A 24,572-nucleotide genomic window follows, 5' to 3' on the forward strand; every position below is an offset into this window, starting at 1 on the left:
GGTGTAGAATCAATATAAAGTATTTTTTAAATCATGTTTGTCTAACAGTATCTTATTACCAACTGCTGTCAAGGACATTATTACTGATATCAATACCAAAACATTAACATTTATTCATTTATCAGACGCAAGTGACTTATGAGGAATACAAGAAGCCGATAATACTGCTAACTATTAATACATTTTTTTTTTTCAGTTTCTGGGAATAAAATGAATATTTATAGCCATTCAGCATTATATTTGGAAGTAATTTTTAACATAAATAGCAGGGATGTCCCGAGCTGATCTCAAGGATCGGAATCGGGGCTGATATTTTATTTTTATTTTGATGCGTGCTTTAGTAACAAATCAGACGTCGTTGTCATAACACGTTGCTATGTGTTGCATCTTGCTTCACACTTGACTGACAGATGGACAGACACAATAAACCTGATCGGGACATCCCTAATAAATAGGTCTAAACTGCAAATTATCAGGCTATTGTTTTTTTTAGTTTTTTTATCATTTATTAACAATTACAGAACATGATCAAACTTATAACAACGTTTAATTAAAAAATGTAATCTATTTAAAATTTCAATCTATTTTAATTAATTGCATGTTTAGCTTTGTCTTTATTTATTAACTCCACATGTTCTCTGAGAGCCTGCTCATTTTTTAATTTTATGTTAAATTAACATGTTTTTGAATATAAAATAGCTTCTTGTTGAACTCAGCAGCTTTCATGCACATTTGATCTCTTTTATCATTTTTATTTGTATTATTTTAGAGAAAATGAGGTTCTGAAGGTCCAGCTGAAGAAATATGTTGGAGCTGTCCAAATGCTGAAAAGGGAAGGCAGCCAAGGCAATGACGGTAAGGCAGTGTTCTCATACGATAGCATGTTTGACGAAATGTGGCAACCTCATAACGTACAGCCATTTTCATTTACTTTGGTGGTTAGTAGCTTTAAAACTTTTTGAAACTTGTAACCACATAAAACCACCTTACCAAAGTCAGACACATTAACGTGAAAGATTTTGTGGAGAAAAAGACTTAATTATATTTTGTGTAAAAAAAAAAACAGTTATCTGTGCAGTGATGCGTTGGATGTGCAGACATTCCAAGCCCCTGGAGGGCTTAGAAGGGTCCCAAAATGTTCTAATTAAATAAAAAAATATTGAAATATTGGATTGCAGTTGTTCTTTCGCTTCTGCAGACTATTAGCATGTGTGTGATGAATGACATGACATCCCTCAGTGGGTCATATGTTTGAACAGCCTGTGTCTGTAATTTTAGTTTTTTCTGCGATTTGGTGGGAATTTCAATTATCTCTACATAATTCAGTCTACATAATTCATAAGTTCAGTGTGGTAGCACGCTCTAATATGCAAAGTAAAAGTGTACCTTACAGGAGCTGATATGCAAAGCGTTTATCAAAATTCCTCTGTGGGTTGTTTGCATCTCAGCCCTCCTATAAATCCAGCTAACTGGGTGATGCACACCCAGCACCAATTGGTTGCGAATCTTTATGATTGCGCTTTATATCTCTTTAATGGATTTGACAAACACGCTCATCTTCACAGATCAGCAGTCGCAGATCTCACAGCTCGTCATTGCGTAGTATTACAGTATCAGTCAGATCTGTGTGTGGAAGTGAGGTCCCACAGGAGAGTAAGCCTCAGAGAAACCCCAAACGGATGCCTAATAAAGAGTTTTATACGGCTGGATCATGCTGTGTGTGCCGGGTCTATTATGGCTCCTTGTTGGACGCACCAACAGCACTATTGATGCAAATTTCCTCATTTGCTTTCTCTCTGGCTTACGCTGTCTCGCCATGGTTGCAAGAAATAATACTAGAATAATAGAGGTGGCCACATGCGAGTCTAATGCTCTATTCGAAAACCTAGTGAGCTGCCTATGGAGGCTGCATTTTAAAGCATTGATGATGTGCTCCCAACTTGATGTTATTCATAGTAGTTCCTTGCCTTTAATCAAATGTTATGCAGTTTTAGCCACATTTTATGATAGCATTGCATGTATCCTTCACAGAAAATGCATTCTCAGAATGCATTGTGACCAGCTCAAGTGAAAAGATGTAATGTACATTTTTTTATGAGTATCGATTAAAGTAGTTCAGTGTAAATGAATTCTTTTTCAAATATTTGTGAAAATTAAATTTAATTAAACTATTAATTTATTTTTAAATTAATTTAATTATTAAAAAATGTATCTAATACATTTTTTTGTGTTTTTGTTTTTTTTAGTTTTTCTTTTTCGGTGATATAATCACAGAATTGCAAGACTCAGACTTCAGCAATTCCAAGTTGACATCTCGCAATTCTGCATTTTTTTCTCAGAATTCTGAGTTTACATCTCTCAATTCAGTTTTTTTTTTATTTCCACCACAAAATAAAAAGTAAAAAAGGTAATTGTGACTTTTTATATCACAACTTTTTTCCCTCGCAGTCGCAAGTTTTTATATCTCGGACTTCTACTTTTATCTCTAAATCATGTGTTGATATGTTGCAATCACACAATTCTGCATTTACAGTGGGTACGGAAAGTATTCAGACCCCCTTAAATTTTTCACTCTTTGTTATATTGCAGGATTTTAGCAAATGGCTGCAATATAACAAAGAGTGAAAAATTGAAGGGGGTCTGAATACTTTCCGTACCCACTGTATATCTCTCAGTTCCGACTTTATATTTGGAGTTCTGAATTTTGAGGAAAAAAGTCTGAATTGTAAAAAGTATAATTGATAAAAAGTTGCAGTTACCTTTTTCCTTTATTTATCCTGTGGCAGAAAAAGGCTTCCATACTTGGTTATTCTAATATACAGTTTTAAGTAATTAATGACTGAATTTTTTAATTTTCAGGTGTTTTGTTTTGATTTGTTGTAATGCTTATTACTGAGCTATCATAACTTTGCATAGTACTAGCGTCAAACTATTTAAGTCTACACTATTTATATGGCGCACTGCCTATGTAGAGCACTCACATATGAGGTTCTGTGACTGTTAGGATGCTGTCTATTTAGGCTGTAGACAGCGAGGCAGCTCACTAGATTGTAGAACAGGGATTAAACGATTCCTCCCTCCATGTCTTCTGGGCTAATGATGTGTCCGTACTGTACTCTGACTTTGACGTTGAACCGCAACTGAAAAGGATGGTAGGGACACATCAATTTGATATACAAGTGCACAATTCGAGACTTTTTCATGTCCTGTCAGACTGTGCACACATGATATGAGCTCTTTTTTTTTTTTTTTTTTGCTTTAATGATAGTATGCTCCCGATGTGATCTTAGGTGAACTCACGCTTCTGAGATCATGATATGTTTAAAAAGAATTCCTTGTGACTCCCTAAAGTTGAACTGCTATCACATTATTGCAAGTGTTGGATTAGAGCATGCAATTAGATAAACACCTTGCTCCACCAAAATGTGAAATGAAATAATATTTTTAATTCCCATATCAAATATCCTTTTATTAGGCATTGGAAGTGAACAGGAAATCATGAAAATGAGAGAGGTTAAGTGTCTCGTCACTTGCAGAGGCTGCAAAGAGAGCAGAAACAGCTGGGGTTTTCGTTTTTTTGTTTCTCTTCTTTTCTCCAGAAATGTAGGTCAAAGGGAGAGTCATAAGTTCTGGGATAACCCGAGCTGAGAGAACCCTACATTTGTCTCAGATGATGGATGGTAGTTCTGCGGCTCGTTATAATAAATAAATCTTTATCTGTGTAGGGTGAAATAAGAATTTACAGGAATGGGTCACAGTGGTTGACTAGTTGTCCAACAACCAACTAGTCAATTATTGTGGTCAGCAATTTTATCTAGATTCCTTTCCCTTTAAAAAAAAATATATATATATTTTAGCAGTGGTGCTCTAATTAGCATTCTAACACTGTGCTGTTTTTTTTTAGCTGACAGTTTGCACCATTTCAGAAAAGGAAAAAAAAAAAATTTTTCATACTTTTACATTCTGTTAGTCTAGCTTTCTTTGCACACAAGAACGCATCTCTTATTAAGGACTTTTGCTCCTGGTAAGTGTGGTTTGGCATTTAGTATTACTTTTATTCAGCAAAGACAATGATCAAAAGTTAAAGTAATGACATGCACGTTGTTGTTCTTTTTAAATTTCTGCTTATCAAAGAAAAGAAATATTAAGCAGCACAGCCATTTTCAACATTGGTAATAAAAATAAATGTTAATGTTACCTGAGCACCAAATCGGCATATTAGTATGATTTCTGAAGGATCATGTGACACTGAAAACTGGAGTAATGGCTGCTGAAAATTCAGCTTTGCCTTCACAGGAATAAATAAAATTTCAAAATATATTTAAATTGTAATAACATTTTTCACAGTATTACTGTTTTTACTGTATTTTTAATCCAATAAATGCAGCCTTTGTGAGCATTAGAGACGTCTTTCAAAAACATTTTAAAATTGTACCAACCTCAAACATTTGAATGGTAATGTATATATGCCTGTTGATAATGCTGCAAATCATTTTCCCCAAGGGGACAAATAAAATTATCTTACCTTACCATATGAGTTGGGGGCATGATTAATTGTGTAATTTTTTTTCAGTATTCAGATATGTAATTAAGCACACTAAATTAATATTACCTTAATATTACTTTCATTTACATAAATGTTTTTTAAATGCACTTTGAAAGTTGTTTCTTGTGGTTAAATTATACTGTGCTGAAAATCCTTTACCTAATTTGGTGTTCCCTGTCAAAAATGACCGGCCTTTTAAAAATACCAAACCTGTGCTAATTGAAAGAAAACAAGTTGATAAAAAGATTGCTTGTAAATTCAATCTTTTGTAGCCTGATAATTTTTGACATTTTAGCCTGATCATTTTTTATCTTTTTTTTTCCCAATGTATACTACACAGTAAGTAGTTAGTTCTTCATCAAATGAGAGCCTCTCAAACTACTCATATGCCGCCCAGGCCTATCACAGTGTGAGATTTTGGCACTCAAATTGCGATGGATTCATTGCTTTATCAGCCCTGCTTGACTTGTAATGCATTCATTACAGAGCCTCTGACAGGCTAAATGAATCTTAGTTTAGGAAATGGATCAGTGTGCTATTTAAAAATGAATAAACGTGCCGGGCCTTCGCCTGTCTCCAATGACAGCCACAGTTAATCATCAGTGAGTCAGTGATGGCCATTCTTCACTAGTGCAGCCAGAAAAGCGTTAATAATTGAATGTTTCAAATTCATTACACGGCGGATTGTATTTACTCTTCCCTGTTGGGCTCTGGAAGTGAAGCCGTTTTGTTGTTCACGCCTCTGCTTTGGTAGAGAGGTGTAGATGAGTGTGCAGCCGTGTGTGGGTAATGTGGGTTATTGTGTTTACTTTGACTAATGCGGATCCCCATTGTGTGTGAGAGAGCTTGGTCTTTATTAATCAGAGGGGTGCGTTCACAGCAGAGCGGAGATGAGCGGCCGCGTAGGTGGGGCCAGGTGGTCTTCGGCAAGGCGGGATGACGTACCTGATCACCTGTTAATGAACGGTGTTAATGAACATTTTAATCATCGCCCACAGGTTAAACAGGGACCTCATAACTCTCGGCTCAAGTCGTGTCCGTTATTGCACAGCTGTCGTGCCTGAAGATAGAGAGGCCAGGCAGGTGTACACCAGATACCTCGGTGGGAGCACCTGGACAGCGATGGCTTCTATTGCCTGTGGTTATTTTTCATTTACTGTCAAGCCATCCTCTGACATCTCCACAGATGCTCCCCTCCGGCGACAGAGCGGGCGCTCTGGTTCTTGGCTATGGTGGACCTCGAGATTTCCACTGACAGTCAGAGTGTGATGCCGGCACTAATTTGAGATTCGGATCCTGTCGTGCTACGAGAGAGAGAGAGAGAAACAAACAGGTGACTAAAAAGGGCAGAGGGTGGACTACATTTGCCCATCATTACTCAAGCCTTTATCTCAGTGAGGTTCAATCTCAAATAAAAAGCACAAGGCGAGACCGGTAAATAAAGACATCAGAATGAAAACTCTTCTGTCTGAGCTGTTACAGGAGTAGTGTAACAGGATTTTTTCAACACTAAAATATTCTTCTGCATGATGCCAGCTCTGATAACTCTGAATTGATACAAACATCTATTAATAGCATATAAAACTTTGAACGAGTATTTATCACAAAATCTTCACTGGTAAAAATGATGTGTTGGATTTACTGCACTATTTTTGCATCACACTTTTTAAAATGGTCATGAAATGCATTTTTACAATTCTTTTATAATGTTTCCTGAGGCGCACGTATAATTAGTGCTGTCAATCGATTAAAAACATGTACTAATTAATCACACATTTTTTTTCTGATTAATCGCGATTAATTCCATCTAACATTAAAGTTTATAAATATACTTTTATATTGCAATAATTTCACATTCAAATCTTCAAATTAGTGTAGAAACAACATAAAGACAGTATATTTTTTATATTTTAATATTAATGGTATCTTTTTTATGACTGAAGGTGAGTATCGTTGATAACAATACTAATGATGTCTCTATGAAATTATTACTTTTTTCTTTCTAACACTTAACCATTGATTATAGCTATTTAACATTACAGTATAATTGAGAGCTATCAATTTTAACATTTATTAGACTTTAAAAAATATAAACTTCTAATTTAAGTTCACTGACGAGATGCGCATGAAAATCGCATTCGATTTTTTGCATAGCCCTACCTGTGCCCTTCAGCAAGTAGGAAATATGCAGAAATTGAATAAAGTTATCAGACAATAAATTCTAAATTAAATATAGATGAATCCTTAAAGCTACAAAAGTTATTGATTTCTTCTTTTTTAGGGATGCATGATATATCGGCCACCATATTGGTATCAGCTGATAAATGTTAATTTTTACTGTTACCATTATCGACCCAAAAAGAAAATTTGGCCGATATATTAAAGCTGATAAATAATGCATTATTTCTTTCGGAGATAGTTTAGATGCGCACAGTTCGTCATGATGGTTTTGAATTGCTTGAAATAAGATTGGAATCACTTCAAAAAGGAAAATACAGTTAAGTGCAACATATGTGCAGGGCAAGTCTGTCATATAGGCTACATAAAATTAGAATGAGAACATTACTCTAGAACAATGTTGTGGAATCTTTGTGCACCCGTGTTTTAACTCGTTGTTATGGGAAGAGCACATCCACAACAGAGCTCGCCTACACCTTCATGGCTAGCACAGTTAAGTTCGCTATGTTGAAATATTGTGTTTATAATACAGTGTTCATTCAGCTCTTCGGCTACAGCGCACGCAGCTCATACAGCAATGCTGCTATTTGGTATTAATTTAAGATGTTTCTTTTTCAAAATCATTGATGCATTATTAATAATAACCACCACTTCACCTTTTCTCATTATTTTCATCAACAATATGGTTTAATTAAAATAATTTCATTGTTGTCCGTTCGGAGGCTATTCCGTTTTATTTATCCATGGCATGTGCATTTTGGTTCTTTAATATTGTCCAATGACTTGTTTGCATTATTTATTTTTTTGTAAGGCTTTTTTTTTTTGATGAAGAAAGTTGGTAATAGGAGTGTAAAATTAATTTTAAAACTTAACACTGGTTCAAATAGGCTGCTGTACAGTTTATGTTTGATTTATGTTGAAGTGTTTGGGGCATGGCTTTTAATATTGAGACTTTTTTGTAATCAGGCTCTCAAAAATTATATAAAAATTTGGATTAAGATTTATCGGCCAACAAATTGGTTAGCGGCTTTCAAATACAAAGAATTATCGGTTATCGGTATCGGCCAAAATGTTCATATCGGTGCATCCCTGCTCTTTTTTTCTTTTGTCCTTTGATTAACAGACATCATATTTTGGCTGCTTTAAGAGCTGCCACTGCTGAACATGACGCGGATCTGACAAGCATAGTATCGTCTGACAACTCTCTATCTTTTCTGACCCACTTTAGGTTTAATATCTCTACTAATGAGCTGATTAGTTGAATCGGGTGTGTTGGATTCTGGCTGCTCCAGTGCATTTCAGAGTCATGTTCTTAAATGTGACTCATATATAACACATACTTACATGCATGCTCAGTTTTAAGGCAGCTTTAATAGTCTTTTTGGTAACTTCATGACTTAACTTACGACATAACTAGGACATTGCATGCTTGTAGTTTCTTTTGTGCTTTAATATGAAATGATATACTGCGCGCTGCCACATTTATGCGTGCAATTAAAGAGCATGTGCTATGAGCACAGTATAACAGCTGACAGGACAGGAAAATAGGTTTTTACTGACATATGGCCTGGCAACATCTCATCTGACCGCAGTTCACTATTGTTCTACTGAAGCTCCCTCATCACCTGTACCTTTTCCGTGTGCATCTGAAAAGTCTCCCATTTGATGTGCAGCAGTTTTGAGTGGGGTGGCCAACCCTAGCTCTGCCCCGCGTTAATTGCTTTAAATATTTCTAACACTTTAAACAGAAAAAATTAATCACATGCGTTAATGCATTAATTTTGACAGCACTATTTATTTATTTATTTTTCATCAAAAACTGTCATAATTTAGATATAAATGGTCATTTTCTACCCTTTGAATGCTCTGTTGGAAGGGGCATGTCTGCTGTGGGACTTCCATGTAAATGCTGCGATTGCAATGTAAATGCTTTGATTGGCTAATATTTTTTGCATATGAAATAAGCAATTATTTCAGCAAATCACTGATGTCTGAAATTTGCCAAATCACTGAAATCACTTCTCCATTTCATGACCCAAGTAAATTCAGCTTGAAGCGTTTTTATGTAAAATTAACAAGAAAACCTTTGTTATAAGTACGCAAAAATATATGAGTTCACTCAAAATTCTTTACTATCAAGTAAATTCAAGTTGTGTCAACTTAACATTGTATCAACTCTCAACATTTAGGGTCTTTCACATAAAAAATTTTGAACCGGCATAAAATTTGAATTTATTTTAGATCTAGAGCAGTGTGTCCAAACCTGCTCCTGCAGGGCCAATATCCGGCAGAGTTTAGCTCCAACCAACTCTTAACAACTACAAGCTTCACACATTTCTAATGAGTATGAAAACCTTGATTAGCTGATTCAGCTGCTTAATTAGAATTGGAGCTAAACGCTGTAGGTTTGGACATTCCTGATCTACAGCTATTGAATAAAATTGGTCTTTAGTGTTTACCTTCATGTAGTTTAGTCTTCAGCAATATGGTAACCACAAAAACTTCAGCATAATAGAAACTCTTTTAAATGTCAAACATAACAGCATTTAACTCTAGCAGGTCTTTACTCTCACTATAAATATATAAAATAACACTTAATTTCAAGCTTCATTCTCCTTATCCAGTCCTATGCAAAGCATGCTGGGAACCATAAACCCACTGTGAAATTTTAAGTTACTACAACTTATTTTTTTTACGAAAGTCATTAAACACAGAATTTTGAGTTTACACTACACACTGTATTAAGTTAATATAATGATCAACATTATATCAAAATAATGTTGGCAAGTTAAAAGGTTTAATACAATGAATAAATTAGAATTATATCTTGCAACCATGCATTGATTTAAGTTATTCCAACCCAAACTTTTGATAGACGTTTGAAAGTGTATATTTCCAGGTATGCCTGTACTATATGGGTTATCGGTTGATAATGTACTAATACATCAGTATTGGCCGATATTGGATATTTAATGTACATTTCATTTCCTCTATTTTTTCATGTAGATTACCTTTGCCACAATCTAATACTTACTTAAAGTTAATCTTTAAAAACATTTATAATTGAATGAGTTATTAAATTAATAATTTTAACATGCAATCCTAAAATGAATATCCATTTTTCATACTATACATTATGATGTAGTGATACCTACCTTAATTAAGTGGTAACATTTTAAATAAATTGATTTTAGTGTTTAGTGTTTTATTTTATATAATAATAAACTATTATTTTACATAATAGTAAAGAATTTAAAATTGGTCATTTATTGGTTATTCACCATAACAAGAAATCAACTTATATGGGTATCTGCCTCAGTTTTAATATCAGTGCATGTATTTCAAGACATAAATATCTAGATACCGTATTTATCCAGATATTTCAAGATTTAATCATTATAATTGTAATTGTGCAAGAAAATAAAAGCAATTTACTTCACACACAAAGTAAATTGTTGTCAGGTGAAGTGTACAAAATATTTGTAACATCGTTTTAAATATGTGTTTCTTCTTTGCATGAGTCTTGCTCACGGCATGTTCTCATCCCATCTCTCTACACCGTCTAGTACAAGCAAGATCTTAAAGTTGTTGTGTTTTTGACTTGGCTGTTTTCTCCCTGTAGCGTCACTGACTTTGTGTTCGTCTTGCACAATGACTGCTATACAGTGAGGGTGAAGTAGAGGGCAACAGATTGTAGGCAGCACAAGGAACCAATGCAACAGTTGCGTTCTGGTGAGTAGCAGCTGCTTATCTGACATTATTCAGATGAAGCCGGACTTCAGAGGCCTATACCATGCTGAGGCCCTCCAGGAATGCTCTGCGCTCGAACAGACCTGCGCTCATCAGAGAAGCAGCTTGGCGCTTCTGCTCTTATCAAAGCGGGGCCGGCCGTTCTGCCTGTCCTCAGGCCCTGCTTCAAAAAGGTGTGAGGAGATGAAGAGTAAACGCAGACGCTGCCTGTACCTGGCCCATGCTAATGTGCCTCTCAGCGTGGTGACTTAAGCTTTTCAACATGCATGATGGTTATCGTGATTAATTGAAACGTTTCTTATTAACCTAGCAGCCAGACTGAGGAGGTGATAGCTGCCGGCAAGTTTTGCACTTGATAAGCTTTTGGGAGCCAGAACTTTTATGTTTGTTGTCTTTTTACGCGTAACTAATTATAAACTAATAAGCATGAGAGTTCTTTTGAATTATAGCTGCGTCAAACTACAGACAAAATAAAAAAAAATGGTTTATGGGTCGCCATAACATGAATTTGAAATGAATTGTGTGAATTGCTGTCTATTTTACTTGCATTTTTCGAGTGAAACGGGATATATGACAAAAAGAAAATGTAGGGTGATTTTATCCATCAGGAATAACTGAAACAGTAGTATTTTTAAAAGAAGAAATTATTACATGCTGAATAAAGATTTTGAGGACTTTCTTTGGAATGGCACTGATGATTGGTCCACAATAACACCAGAAATATGCAGTATTAGGAAAGTACATGGGGTCAGTTTTAATTTTATGAAAGTCTTCCTGGGTCACCATAGCCTGAATTTGATTTCATTTTCCAACTCCCTAGAGTTAAACAGTTGAGTTTTACCGTTTTCGAATCCATTCAGCCGATCTCCGGGTCTGGCGGTAGCACTTTTAGCTGTAGCTTAGCATAGATCATTGAATCTGATTAGACCGTTAGCATCTCGCTCAAAAATGACCAAAGAGTTTCTATATTTTTCCTATTTAAATTTTGGAAAATGAGCCTATTTTCAAAAATGGTGGAGTGACCTTTAACATTCCTGATTGCATTAGGTATCATAGACTAAAAACTTTTTACAGCATTTAAAAGAAATACTTTCGCAAAGCTGACCTCATACGTCATCCACCCGGAACTGCTTCCATGTACAACAGTGAGCGCAAGCTAGATTCAAGTGATTATTACGTTTTGAATATGGATATTTTTCTTACAAAAACGCATCGATTCGCTACAGGAGGCCTTTGTTCACCCCCCGGAGCCGTGTGAGACACTTTTTTTTGTGGAAGGGTGCTTTTTATTTCACGTCTTTTGAACCGAAGGAATGCAACACCCGCTGAGTACAACGATAGAGCTTGAAAGATCAAAGACAATTTTTAATATAACTCCGACTGGATTCGTCTGAAAGAAGAAAGTCATATACACCTAGGATGCATCGGGGGTGAGTGAAACGCAGCCTGATTTTCATTTTTGACTGAACTAACCCTTTAATGGCTTCAAACGGATCATGAGTACTTGAAAAATGTCTCCCGGTTTGTTTGGGATTAATGTGAGACCAAATATTCACTAAAGGGTTCATATAGACTCTGACCGAGCCAAAACATGAGCCTGGTGGACTTGTTCTTACTGTGAGCCACTTATTCATTCCTCTGTAGAAAACAACTTTTCAGTTGTGGGAAGCAAGCCATTCTGCTATATTCTCCTGTTCTCCAGAGCATTAACTGACTTCTCACAGTGAAGTAGCTCACCAACACCAGCCGCTAAAAAGGCTCCCCACACAATGACACTTTTTCATCCAAGCTTCAATGTGGTAGAGATGCATTTGTTATTATATTTCTCATCAGATCTTCAGAGACACTGCTTTGGAACATTAATATGCAACTCGTGTTTTATCGTGATTCATCACTCCACAAAATCAAACCTCCCATATTCTGCCAAACACTTAATTCTGTCTTTGATGTTTTTCTGAGATACTAACAGGTTTTTAAGTAGTGAATCTGCTTAAATTTAGCTAATTTTCTGACCAATAATTTGTGGTTAAGACAATTAAAAGCTTAGTTTTAGCCATTTTGGTCTTGGTCTATTTTTTTTTTTCTTTTTTTTTGCCCAAGAGTGTAAGCTTGTGTTTATAAATATATACTGTTATTCTTTTGTCTTTTTTTTAAAATTCTGTTTGTTCATAATACTTTTAATTAACTTGAAATGTTAAAAATGCATTATTGTATTCCATTAAGATTAACCTATATGCATAAAAACTACAAAAAAAAAGTTAGTTCATGATAGTTAATGATACCTATTGCATTAGCTAATGATAAGTTTATTGTACACTTGATTGTAAAGTGTTATCAATTAATTTAAACAGCAGTTATTCAGTGCAGTTTTAGTGTAATATTTTATATGTTTTGCTGGCTGCTATACTTATCAATTTTGCAGGTTAATAATATTTAAAAGTAACATACTTTTAAAGGACATAGTTTCAGAAGTAATACTCATTAATTCCAGAATGTTGATGTAGTGTCTTGCAGGTACAAGACAAATTTGAAATTATTGATTTGTGATGACTGATTAGGCTAAAATTATGTAACATTTTTGGGTTTTTGTGTTGAATAATGAGAAAAAAATGTCTACGGTTTAATTATAACAGAACTTTAATAAGGCTTAGGTTAACCTTTCAAGACTAATTGGTTCTGTGCGCTGCTTAGTTTTTTTAATATAATAGTTTGCAGTGTTTCCGTAAAAACTCATGTTTAAGAATGATTGAATGATTTTTCTCATTCCGGTCCTACAGGCAGGAAAATGTGCAGCTGCAAGCTGAGAAAGATCAGTGAGCCCTTCTCCAAGATACTGAAACAAAGAGTTTCTTTGCTTGTCTCAGTGCAACCTGATGCTCACTTGAAAAGCTTCCCTTGCCTAAGGGTTACATAAGCTTCCATTTTCAAAGATTTCCAGTTGCCCTTGTCTGTAACGTGAAGCAGTACCCTTGCCCTCATATTTTAGGCTGCATAATGGGGTCTGTGCATTAATTATGCAAACAGACATTTTGACATGTTTTTTTCATGCACATTTTGATGCAGCTGACTCCATGATTTAGTGCTCCCTTACTGCTGACACACTGAAATCTTTTATGCAGAGTACAATGCGAGAAGGTTTTCCTCCCTTCTTTCTCGCAGCAAACAGTTTGAGCTGATTTACGTTGTTCCTTGCATCTCTGAGTTCGTCAATGTGACATCTGATATAAATTTAGCCAAAACCAGGAACTATTGGACCATCTGTTTGCTCCAGCTGAGCTCACCTCATAAACGTCTCAAACAACAGCTGCCATCGCTATTACAGAGAAAAGAAATTGTTCCAGCATCATTAGACCTACAGGCTTTTCAAATGTGACTGTATTATTTCTGATTCATACTCTTCTCCTTGTGCTAATTTTTGGACTACAATGGGTTTTCAAGGGAAAATATTCATGTGCTGCCAAATCAGATGAACATTTATTGAAATGCTTGAGGTCAGTTTGGTTCGGACTCATCGTGTTGTGCCGAGAAGCATTTGACATGACTAATCACACCCAGCTTATATTAGACAGGTTTAGCAGAAATACATGCCATTTGACTGTGAGGAATCTAAAGTTTGCATTACAATACTCAATCTTATTAACACTTTGCCACTGGTGACTTAATATCTAATGGCAGTTTAATCTGAACAGTAATTAGATGCTGCTTGGCTGATTAAATCGGATATGCATGTTGAAGCTTATTTGTGTATTTGCATGGATGCCAGGAGAGAAGGTTGCCTCAGTTTCCTGCAAGAGAATGTCTATACTCAGCCTTGAAGAGCTTCTTAGTAAAGTCTGATGTTCTCCATCAATACGGCAGTTCATTGCGCAGGTTCTTCCTTTTAGTTGAGTGTCTGTGAACACTTTGAACAATTTGAGACAATTTTATTGGACTTTAATTCCTTTAGACTTCAGAGAATGTTTGTTTTGTGTCTTTTATTTTGGTCTGTTTTTTTAGTGTTTTTATCTTGATTGTTTTATCTGGGTGAATTTTCAATTTGGTTGTATAACTTTTAACCTGGCACCAAATGCTTCATGGGAAGGGCATTATTTTTTATAGAAAGTTATTTATTCATTATTTATATAAATATTTATTTATTGAAGCATTGTAGACCTTTTTTTTTTTAAATGCAGCATACTGTTTGGAGTAAATAATGACAAAATGTTCATTTTCGGGTGAACTATCCCTTGAATTGTTTTGTGTTGCAGACATTAATCTGCATCAAAAATGTGCATGACATATGGAGTCATAATGTCATAGGCCTCGTAATTTAAAAAAAAGATGATTTTTTTGGATTTGACTGTTCAGTGCTGAGAGCCTCTGGATATTTAGATTTGTCACATAAAGATGCTCGGAGAAATGAGCAGCTATGCGTTTACAGCTCATCCTAGTGTGGATGGACTGTAATCTGCCCACAGGGAGAACGTGATTCTCAGGGAAATTGCACAGAATAACATCTTCCTCAGGAGTTGTTTTGTAGTAACCTTGCAGTCCTTTAAACATAACGATTTAAAGATGGAAAATCACTCTGCCATCTGCTGTCAGGAAATGTTTTTAATGGATAGTGGAAGATGTTCTCTGACTCATTTTGGCATTATTTTTCAACAATAGGAAAATAATTTGCTGACAAGACAAGGGAGTTTTGTTTTTATTAGTTTAATCAATATTCTAAGTAAGGCCGGGGAAAATAATGGCTACATGACACCTTTGATTGAACATGATTGTGGAATTTAAATTGCGTTGAGTTGCTTGGAAATTAGAAGTGAGGTGGATGCTTGTGCGGCGGGTATTTGAGATCAGATTTGGTTAGTGAAGGTGTCATTTTTGAATATGCTGGTGTCTCAGTTCAGGTTGCACAAGATGAAAAAGCCCACAGCATCGTATTTAATGCCTGTTGGAATGGAGAAATACTTCTTGTAAATTCTGTCCTTGATTGTGGTCACTGTGATTTACACTCTGACTGTCATTTGCTCCAGGGGAGACACCAGCCGTTCAGTAATTACAGCCCGTCCTTTAATGGGTTTCTTGATCACTATGTTTAACCCTACTAGATGTTTATGAAATTGCTCACTAAACGGGGGAGTGGGGTATTTAAAAAAAAAAAAAAAGTACTATAGTCAAGGGAAATGTGGGAGAGAAATAAAAACTGTTTGATGAAAAGCAGAAGCATCTATAACGTAAGATAATGGAAATGCAACTTTAAAAAAGTGGTCCAGTGACACGACTTGCCCTGTGTTAAGTCTAAATGAAGCCATTAGGGATTATGAATTATATTTCAAAATAAAATATAATAAAATAAAAAAATAAACATAAATGTTTATTATTATTTATGCAATGACCTTTTTAATAATGCACAAATTATCCCATTATGGAGTCTTATTTTGCTGCATATTTGCATTTTCTTAAAATATCCATAAACTAGCAAATAAATATTTAATGTTTTTAATATAGTGAAACAATTGTGGTTTTCATCAACACTGTGGTTTTTCTTTCTTTTTTTTTTTAAGAAACAATGTTAAATTCTTGAAAGGAAAAAAAAAAAGTTAAAAAAATTGGACTGATCAAACTAGCACATTATTATTCCAAACACAGTACCATCCGTCAGTGCTACAGGGAAATATGAAATGTTGCTGCTTCCTCCTTGCAGTTCCCAAAATTTGAAAGGCTGAAGAAGCTTCTTTAACATTTTTTGGGGCAGGAAAAAAAATCCTTGATCGTTTTCTTGGAACAATGGGTTTGTCTTTGTCAGAGCTCCCACAGATTCTTTGAAGAAATGTTGCCCCCACTTCAAAATGTAATAGTACCTCCTGCATTTGGAGGCAATGTTCACTATCAATACCATTCAGGGTCAGTAAGATTTTTTTAACACATTTATTCAGCATTAAAGTGCCCCTGTTGTGCCTTTTCGAATATTATTGTCATGTAGCTGTATGTGAACATAAATTATCTGCAAAGATGTGAAGCCGACAGTGCACGATAAATAAAGTTATTGTCTGTCAAAAAAAAAAAAAGAGTCGGCTCGCAATCGCTTAAAAGAGTTGTCAGGAATTCGAATCTTATTCTGTTACGGTTCTACGTCACGAAGTAACACATTTGCATAATGTCTGCCCACGTTCTACGTCGCCAACTTGCCCGCCCACAAACAGTAAAATTTCCGTGTGGTTAACATCGATCAGCCAGTTCAACCGTTTCATCATCAGACTCCGGCTCGAATTGGGAACGTACAATCGATACCATCTTTTGTATGACAAGTCTCCAGGGCTGTCATTCCGTCATGGCAATGGGCGTTTCGTTTCCGACACGCGCTGTACGCGGTAGACCAATCCAGAGCCAATCTCTCTACGGCTCTGGACCAATCACAAAGGACTGCGCCATCTGACCAATCACAGCAGTGAGGGCTCACGGAAAGGAGGGGTTTAGAGAGACTGATTCTTTGAACTGCTTCGCACGAGTCGTTTACGAATAATTTAGAAATGAGGTAAAATTAAATCTATTTTTTGAGAAAACGAATGTGTTTTTTGACCTTGCATGCATGTAAACCTGTTTTAGGAGACTCATAAAACAATATTAGCAACCTTAAAAATGGCATAATAGGGGCACTTTAAATTAATCAAAAGTGACAATAAAGAGATTTATAATGTTACAAAAGACACTGAAGACCGGACTAATGGCTGCTGAAAATTCAGCTTTGCCATCACAAGAATAAATTACGTTTTAAATATTATATATTCAAATAGAAAAGAGTTATTTTAATTTGTTATAATCACTGTAATCGATTAGCCCATGTTGTAAATTCCTCTATGCTGTGCTGTGTCCAGTGTGTACAGCTGTTTTGGATGCATGTGAGTTGAGATTAATTCGTATCTCATAACCTGTAGCCAGCCGCCTCTGAATCCCCCGGGGACTGAGATGGAGCTGTCCTCTGCTTATCATATATTACTGTGGGTCAGAGGTGGCGCACTGATGGCCTCTCCAGCGCGATTCATTTCAGCTCCCTCCAGAGGAACGTGCTCTTGTGTCCCTGCTGATGAATGCAGGGGTGTGAGGAGTATCGTAGCCAGTGTCAGGCAGCTAGCTCTCATAATAGAGCATGATAGCATCAGACTAGCACTGGGCCCCTCTGCCAACCAAGATATGGCCTCCTCTGCACTCTTTCCCAAACCTCAAAATAGGAAATGTCTAAATTACACTTGCTAATGGCATACAGAGATGGCGATTCTTCTATTTTGCCCTCCTGCCGCTTGGTTTTTAATTCCCTCTCTATCAGGAACAGAGCACATCTCATTTGATATGAAATGAAAAGCTTTCTCTTATCAGCAATTTGAAAAGAAGAGTAGCGGGGGGCAGGAGAGGACTTTTGCGTGTGGCCACGTCACAGACACCCAACCTCCTGTCTTTTTATGAACAGATGGGGATATCAGGGCTTTATGCACACCCCAATTGCCATTTTTGAATGATTAAAGGAAGTGATTAATATACTAATCAAATGCAAAATTTGGCTCAGTTCTCTGCATTTTATTATTTAGGGCTGCAATGATTGGTGTGGTGCAGCAGTTCTCAAACTTTTTGATTCAAAAGCCTCCTATTGTCCAAAGATATTTCCTTTGGTATTTCTGCTGTAATTATGTCAGTGTTGCTTGTTTTCAAGCTTTTTTTATTAACAGAAACTGGGAATTTGTTGATATTCCTTAATAATATATTTATAATATTATGAATATTTGTAAGTTAATGAACCATGATTCATGTTTTGATTCCAGAATACTCAAGATTCTCTGCATGTTCTCCAAATAAATCAGCAGTTTTTGAGGAAAAAATAAATTATTATTTCCTCAAATTATTATTATTGATTATTTATTGGTGATGATTGTATTGATAATTAATCCTTTGTTGATTGTTTCTTTGATTAATTTTTTAATCTAATAGAAAGTCCCTAATTTAATTTTCTGTATGTTATTTATCATTCCCAGTACCAAACAGAGTGTAAATAGTTGACTGAAAATAGTACATTTTAAATATTTGTCTTTTTTGTTTGGGCTTTTTAAAATTTTATAGTTTAGTAGTTATATAAATGTTTTGATATTATATGTAGTTAGTTTTTATATGTAATATGTAAAATATATGCCTCTTCCTTCATTTCTGCAAAACTCCAAAAATGTATATGCACACAACTTAATCCAGTTTCCAGCTGAAATTAACACTAAAGGAACACCTTTTATTCCTTTCAACACAAATTATGATTATTGGTGCAGATTAATTAATTGATTGATTATTAAATATTTGTGACCTGTGCTGGAAAAATTAGCTAATTTTGAGCTACAGGCAAAAAAAATAAATAAAAGTGAAAAATGTCAATTTTGGTTCCAGCTTTGTCATAGCAAAATCTCAATGGCATGAGTCTTAACCAGTGAAATGTGATGTTCAATCCCATGCTGATATAAACAAAACGCTCGAACTGACTGACACATCCGAAGTGTGTGAATAAAGACGAACAATAAGTGAACATTTGGTTAACTGTTGGGGAAAAACATCTGACGTGTAATGTTATATTGGATCCGTGCATTACAGTAGGTCTTAATATATAGACCGTCTGTCTCATTAATGTTAATCTAACAATAAAAGAAAAGAGGGAATCACTCGAACTGCTATTGTAGTTTTAATAATCAGTTTATTTGTAATGAATACATTTGATTACATGACATTTGATTAGCCTAATTGTTTTTCTTTCTTGAATGCTTCTGTTTAGATGCAAGATGAAAAAAGTTATGCACTAATTAATTTGTTTCTTTGTTATATTATATTTGTTACTGTTTATTTGCGTCTTTGTTCTAATTTTAAATAACAAAGATAAAATAAAAAAGCTATATTGTGATTATTAATATAGTCATTATTATTAAGAAAAGAAGTGGAGGAAAAGATACAACATTGCTAGGTGATTTTGCTTTGGAACCTTCAGAAAACTTAAACTCGATTTTTCTCAAAATTGACTTTGACTCCATCAACTTCAAACATCGGTTTTTGGTCGATTCCAACAAATCATACACCATTTTGAAGGGTTTTAATGGAGATTGTGAAAATAAAAAGAACTAATTTTTGAAAATTTGCTCATTGCGACTCATTTTGCCAGCACAGGTCACATTTATTTATTTTTGTGTGGTCCCTTGCACATGCTATTCTATGACCTCAAAATGTTAAACCTTAATACATGGTTTATAACCTAATATATTTTCATGTCTACATCACATTACCAGCTTCATATGTATAACTTTACTAATGCAGGAAACTTGCTCGGTAGCTCATCTGGTACACTTGCAATATGGTTGCTTCAGCAAATGCGTTTTTATCTCGTGTTTGCTTTTGTTCTCACTATGGGTTAGGTTTAGGGTAGGGTTTAGTGTAGGTGGTACATTATTTTCAAATGTTGTTGAGCATTTTTAGCGTCACTCGTTGATTTCTGAACTGGCGCAATATGTACAACAATCAACGTAATAAAACATTGCCAGATTCACATTAATCTTGTTTTGGATAAAACTGAACGCAGTTTTAGGGACACTCACTGGACATTTTACTTTGAAAGTGTTGCAAAATGCGCAAGAAGCAATGTAATATTATTTTGCAAAAATGTCGCCACACTAGCTATGTTTCCATCACCGTGTTTTTATGCGCATTTTGAAGTATTGCATCAGAAACGAGTGATGGAAATTACGGGGGAAAAAATCCTTTAATTCGTAAAATAGTTTTTACGCTCGCTCGAGGTGGATTTTGACTTGTGCGAAAAAGGGTTAATGCCAATAATGGGAGATGGAAACGCATTTGTCTAATAAATTCCTCCATGCGCATCAAATAAGTCATGTGACTTTGCGCTATATGACGGCATAACTTGACTAACCAGCGGACTGATCTCTTTGCACAGCATCTGAAATGTTGTTATGGTCATTCTGAAATGCCTGAGCAAAGTCGTCAAAGTATTTCTGTATAATTGCCTCCCAGAACCGTCTTATACGACTGCGTTCCCAAACAGCAGGCATCCACCTCTGAAAGCAATGACCGCATGTATTGTGTTTCATCTGCTTGCTCTGAGGCGCAAGCAATGAAAATTATTATATTCAGTGTCTTCTCCTACTTTTCTTAGTGATATTTAGTGTCTATTTATTAGGAAGTGATAATTTGTTCTCTTTGACTCACAAATGTTTTATGCGATATTCCAATTTTGCACATAAATGAAATTCGCAAATTTGGATGGAAATCCAGCTAGTGATGTATATTCCAGTGAGCCTGGATTGTTATTTAAGGTCCCGATATACTTCAAACAAAAATAATGAATCAAATTGGTTTAACTTAATTTTGAACAAAATCAAGCCAAAACAAATGTAATTGGCGTCTGTTCAGGAGTTTGAACAAGCTTGCTAAAGCCAGCTTTATAGTTTATTTTATTTTTGAGAGGAAAGTGCACATCACATATTTAAATATTCAACTAAATGTATGTCCCAGCAGCATGGACGACCTCGAGGCGTTCGCTAACAGTATACTTCTGCTCAGGTCTTTCAAAGTTCTTTTTAACCCTAAGCGAAGAATGAAAATTAAATTTACAATTTTTTTAGCCCTTATTGTATAAAATTGAGCAACGAACAAGGGTGATGTTGTGATGTATGAGAACATACAAAACTACCAAATTTTGCTATAAGTTTGATCGCAACATATAATCATTGCTGTTAATAGTGTTCACTGTCTGTTTGATTACATGTCATTAACTAACTGCTTGATTTTTACCGTACATTTCTGCCATATGGACATCAACTTGAAATAGTCACCACTGATAAGCTATTACTAAATATAATGTAGAAACTTTAATTTTCTGTAAAGCTGCTTTGCAATGATTTGCATCGTGAAAAGCTCTATACAGATAAACTTGAATTGAATTGAATTGAATGTTGTGCTGGATACCCACACAGCATCCTTTTAAAAAACATTTCCAGAGAATATTCTCAATTCAATCATTTTATACATTATCACTGTATTATAACCAAACCATGATGGCAATGTCTCTTGGAAGAATCATAGTATATTCCCACATTCTCTTTTTCTCATCAGTCCTTGGGGCTGACAGATGTAAACAAAAAAACTATCCAGGCATGATGCCATGATTAGTATTCAGACGTTGTGTAGGACTCCCCCACCACATTGAAGAACTTGTCTAATGTTGCCTCTTGAGACTGCTTGAATGCTGCTTTTTCCCCTTTGTTTTTTTTTGTTTTTTTTTGGTGGCTGGATGTTGAAATAATTGATTTGACCTACTTTAACATTTGTCATTAGTCATCTCAGTTTATCAGCCACGGTGCATTTAATTATGTTGAAGAGGCAAATTAATCGTCTGTAGGCTCTGGAACCTCTCATGGGGAGAGGGATTTCCCTTTACCGCTTGTCAGGACTATTAACACAATAACGAAAAAGCAATTAGATTGACTTTTAGAAATGGCAGTCAATTATACTGACTGGAACTAGATCGTTGAGTGTCCAGTAATGTAGCTTTCCACTAATAAAAACAAGCATCCCCACCAGCCCTCTCACTTAAGCTACACAGGATGAGCTAAATGACCCAAAAGCACTGGTTTAGGGCCACTCTGTCTACCTCGAGTCTACTTTCAAGGTGAGACGGCGTTTGTGGCGACTCTAATAACTGGCCATCAGTGAATGTGTCATTCATGGGTTATATTAAGGCCACTGAAGGGTAGGGGAGGATGATTTGAATCCTCATTATGGCTTCTAGCCCGTGATGTTTTCAGAATTTCACAATTAATGAGCCACAACAAGGCTGGTTCCATGTTTTCAGTTCAGACGACGTTATCAGGTCAAGTTTCTTAAGCTAATAGCTTTGATCTTAATGTGAATAATGAGGATTTTATTTCTAACCCACACACACAGATTAAGTATACACTTTTAAATTGATATTAAGGAACAGTACAACTATATGTGAAGTCAAGTGGGAAATCGAGGGTGATATAATGTAGTCCTCTTCCTAATGTTTTAGAAGATTTTTACTGGTGCTGTACACTTTAGAATAACAAAACTGAAGTTTGTTCTGTATTATGTACTCCATTAGACATGCTGACTCTGAGATATATAGATGGTCATGTTTATGCAAATGATTAAGCTTTCTCGAAGATCAATTTGTAAATACATCAGTTTGTTTGATTTTTACCAGAAACAAGGTTATTTTTGTTTCATTCATTGCATATTTTCCTCTTACCGATCCAGAAAAACAAGAGGATTCTTGCAAGAAAGCCATTGGCAGATTACAAGCTAAATCAGGCCTGGTTATTTTAAACGTATTGCTAAAAAAATGGATTCCTTGATCAAACACTGGCTGCTTTTCATCTCCTTATGAAAAATTGTAAGGCATAGCATTACCATGTTGCTTAGTAATCTCTCTTTTAATTTCTTAAATTAAAATTTAAATCAAAAATTAAAATGTTGGATATAAATATTCGATATAAATGATTTTGCCTGCGGCCGAATCACAGCTAAGCTATATATACAGTGGGTACGGAAAGTATTCAGACCCCCTTAAATTTTTCACTCTTTGTTATATTGCAGCCATTTGCTAAAATCATTTCAGTTAATTTTTTTTCCTCATTAATGTACACACAGCACCCCATATTGACAGAAAAACACAGAATCGTTGACATTTTTGCAGATTTATTAAAAAAGAAAAACTGAAATATCACATGGTCCTAAGTATTCAGACCCTTTGCTCAGTATTTAGTAGAAGCACCCTTTTGATCTAATACAGCCATGAGTCTTTTTGGGAAAGATGCAACAAGTTTTTCACACCTGGATTTGGGGATCCTCTGCCATTCCTCCTTGCAGATCCTCTCCAGTTCTGTCAGGTTGGATGGTAAACGTTGTTGGACAGCCATTTTTAGGTCTCTCCAGAGATGCTCAATTGGGTTTAAGTCAGGGCTCTGGCTGGGCCATTCAAGAACAGTCACAGAGTTGTTGTGAAGCCACTCCTTCGTTATTTTAGCTGTGTGATTAGGGTCATTGTCTTGTTGGAAGGTAACACACACACACACACAAACACACACATAGTTTTTCAACACCTGCCAGAGAACCATCTCCGACTTCTTTCCTGTTAGTCTTGCTTATCACTTTCTGTATAAAGATATGTGACTTTAGTTTTATCATTGTTTACTCATTCATTGATGTATTATAAATTTCAGATGCCTGCTCTTTATTCAAAGGCCTGATTACACAGCAAATGCCCTTTCTTTGATGCAGAAAAAGCACCTAGTGATACAGCAGTTTGCGTCATATTTAGATTTAGAAATTGCCTCAACGATTTTATTTTGTGATATAAAAATAGTGAAGTACAGGGGGGAAAATGGTAACAATGGCCATGACAAACTCAAAACTGCACAAAAAAGATGAACCCAGTAGAGTACCTTTACTGAAACATGCACAGGATGAAATCATTGAGGTCCCTACATCAAAGTGAAAAGCAGAACAACTCAGTCTGTGCCTCCTCTGTCTTTTAAATCACTTATTGTTGGCTAATTTCTCAAGTCTGATTGAGGTCAGATGTTGATGGAGGAATGAGGAGTTCAGATGTGTAAGTTGGAAGATTATAAGCAAACTTGCTCTTCAGAACCCTTTGCGTGTGCCCTCTAAGGTGCGATGGGTGTTTGGTATGCAATTTCACGTCTGGGCGTCAAATTGACTGTGTCCTGTACTTAGTAGAGATCGCTCGCTGATGGAATGATACGCTGTTGTTATCTCAAGCTGTCTCTCAGGAAGCAACTGCTGCATGATGGGAAAATGAATGGAGATTACTTTGATCAACACTCTCATTAACTCTCTTCATTTTTTTCTTTTCTTTTTTTCCTTGAGCACGTAAACAGACACTAACTTTGCATATGTCTGTCAAACCTACGTTCATTCACTTGCATAGTAGACTTGTAAGACTTACTTTTTTTCTTTCCGGTTTCTTGAGATGAAAGCTCTCGAAGAACATTTTTGACAGAAATAGGATTAAAAATATAAATATAACTTTTGCTTTAACATA

General features: G+C 35.5%; 1 protein-coding gene across 1 annotated transcript in view; it reads left to right on the plus strand.

The window, feature by feature from the left end:
- The window catches only part of snx29 (sorting nexin 29), a 144,067-nt gene that overhangs the window by 22,509 nt on the left and 96,986 nt on the right, over window positions 1–24,572 (plus strand). The window contains exon 14 of the mRNA XM_016490979.1: window positions 770–855. Coding sequence (XP_016346465.1) covers window positions 770–855 — 86 coding nt within the window. The remainder of the gene's footprint in view (window positions 1–769; window positions 856–24,572) is intronic.

The sequence above is a fragment of the Sinocyclocheilus anshuiensis genome, unplaced genomic scaffold (assembly GCF_001515605.1).
Source record: "Sinocyclocheilus anshuiensis isolate Anshui unplaced genomic scaffold, SAMN03320099.WGS_v1.1 scaffold726, whole genome shotgun sequence".
Classification (NCBI taxonomy): domain Eukaryota; kingdom Metazoa; phylum Chordata; class Actinopteri; order Cypriniformes; family Cyprinidae; genus Sinocyclocheilus; species Sinocyclocheilus anshuiensis.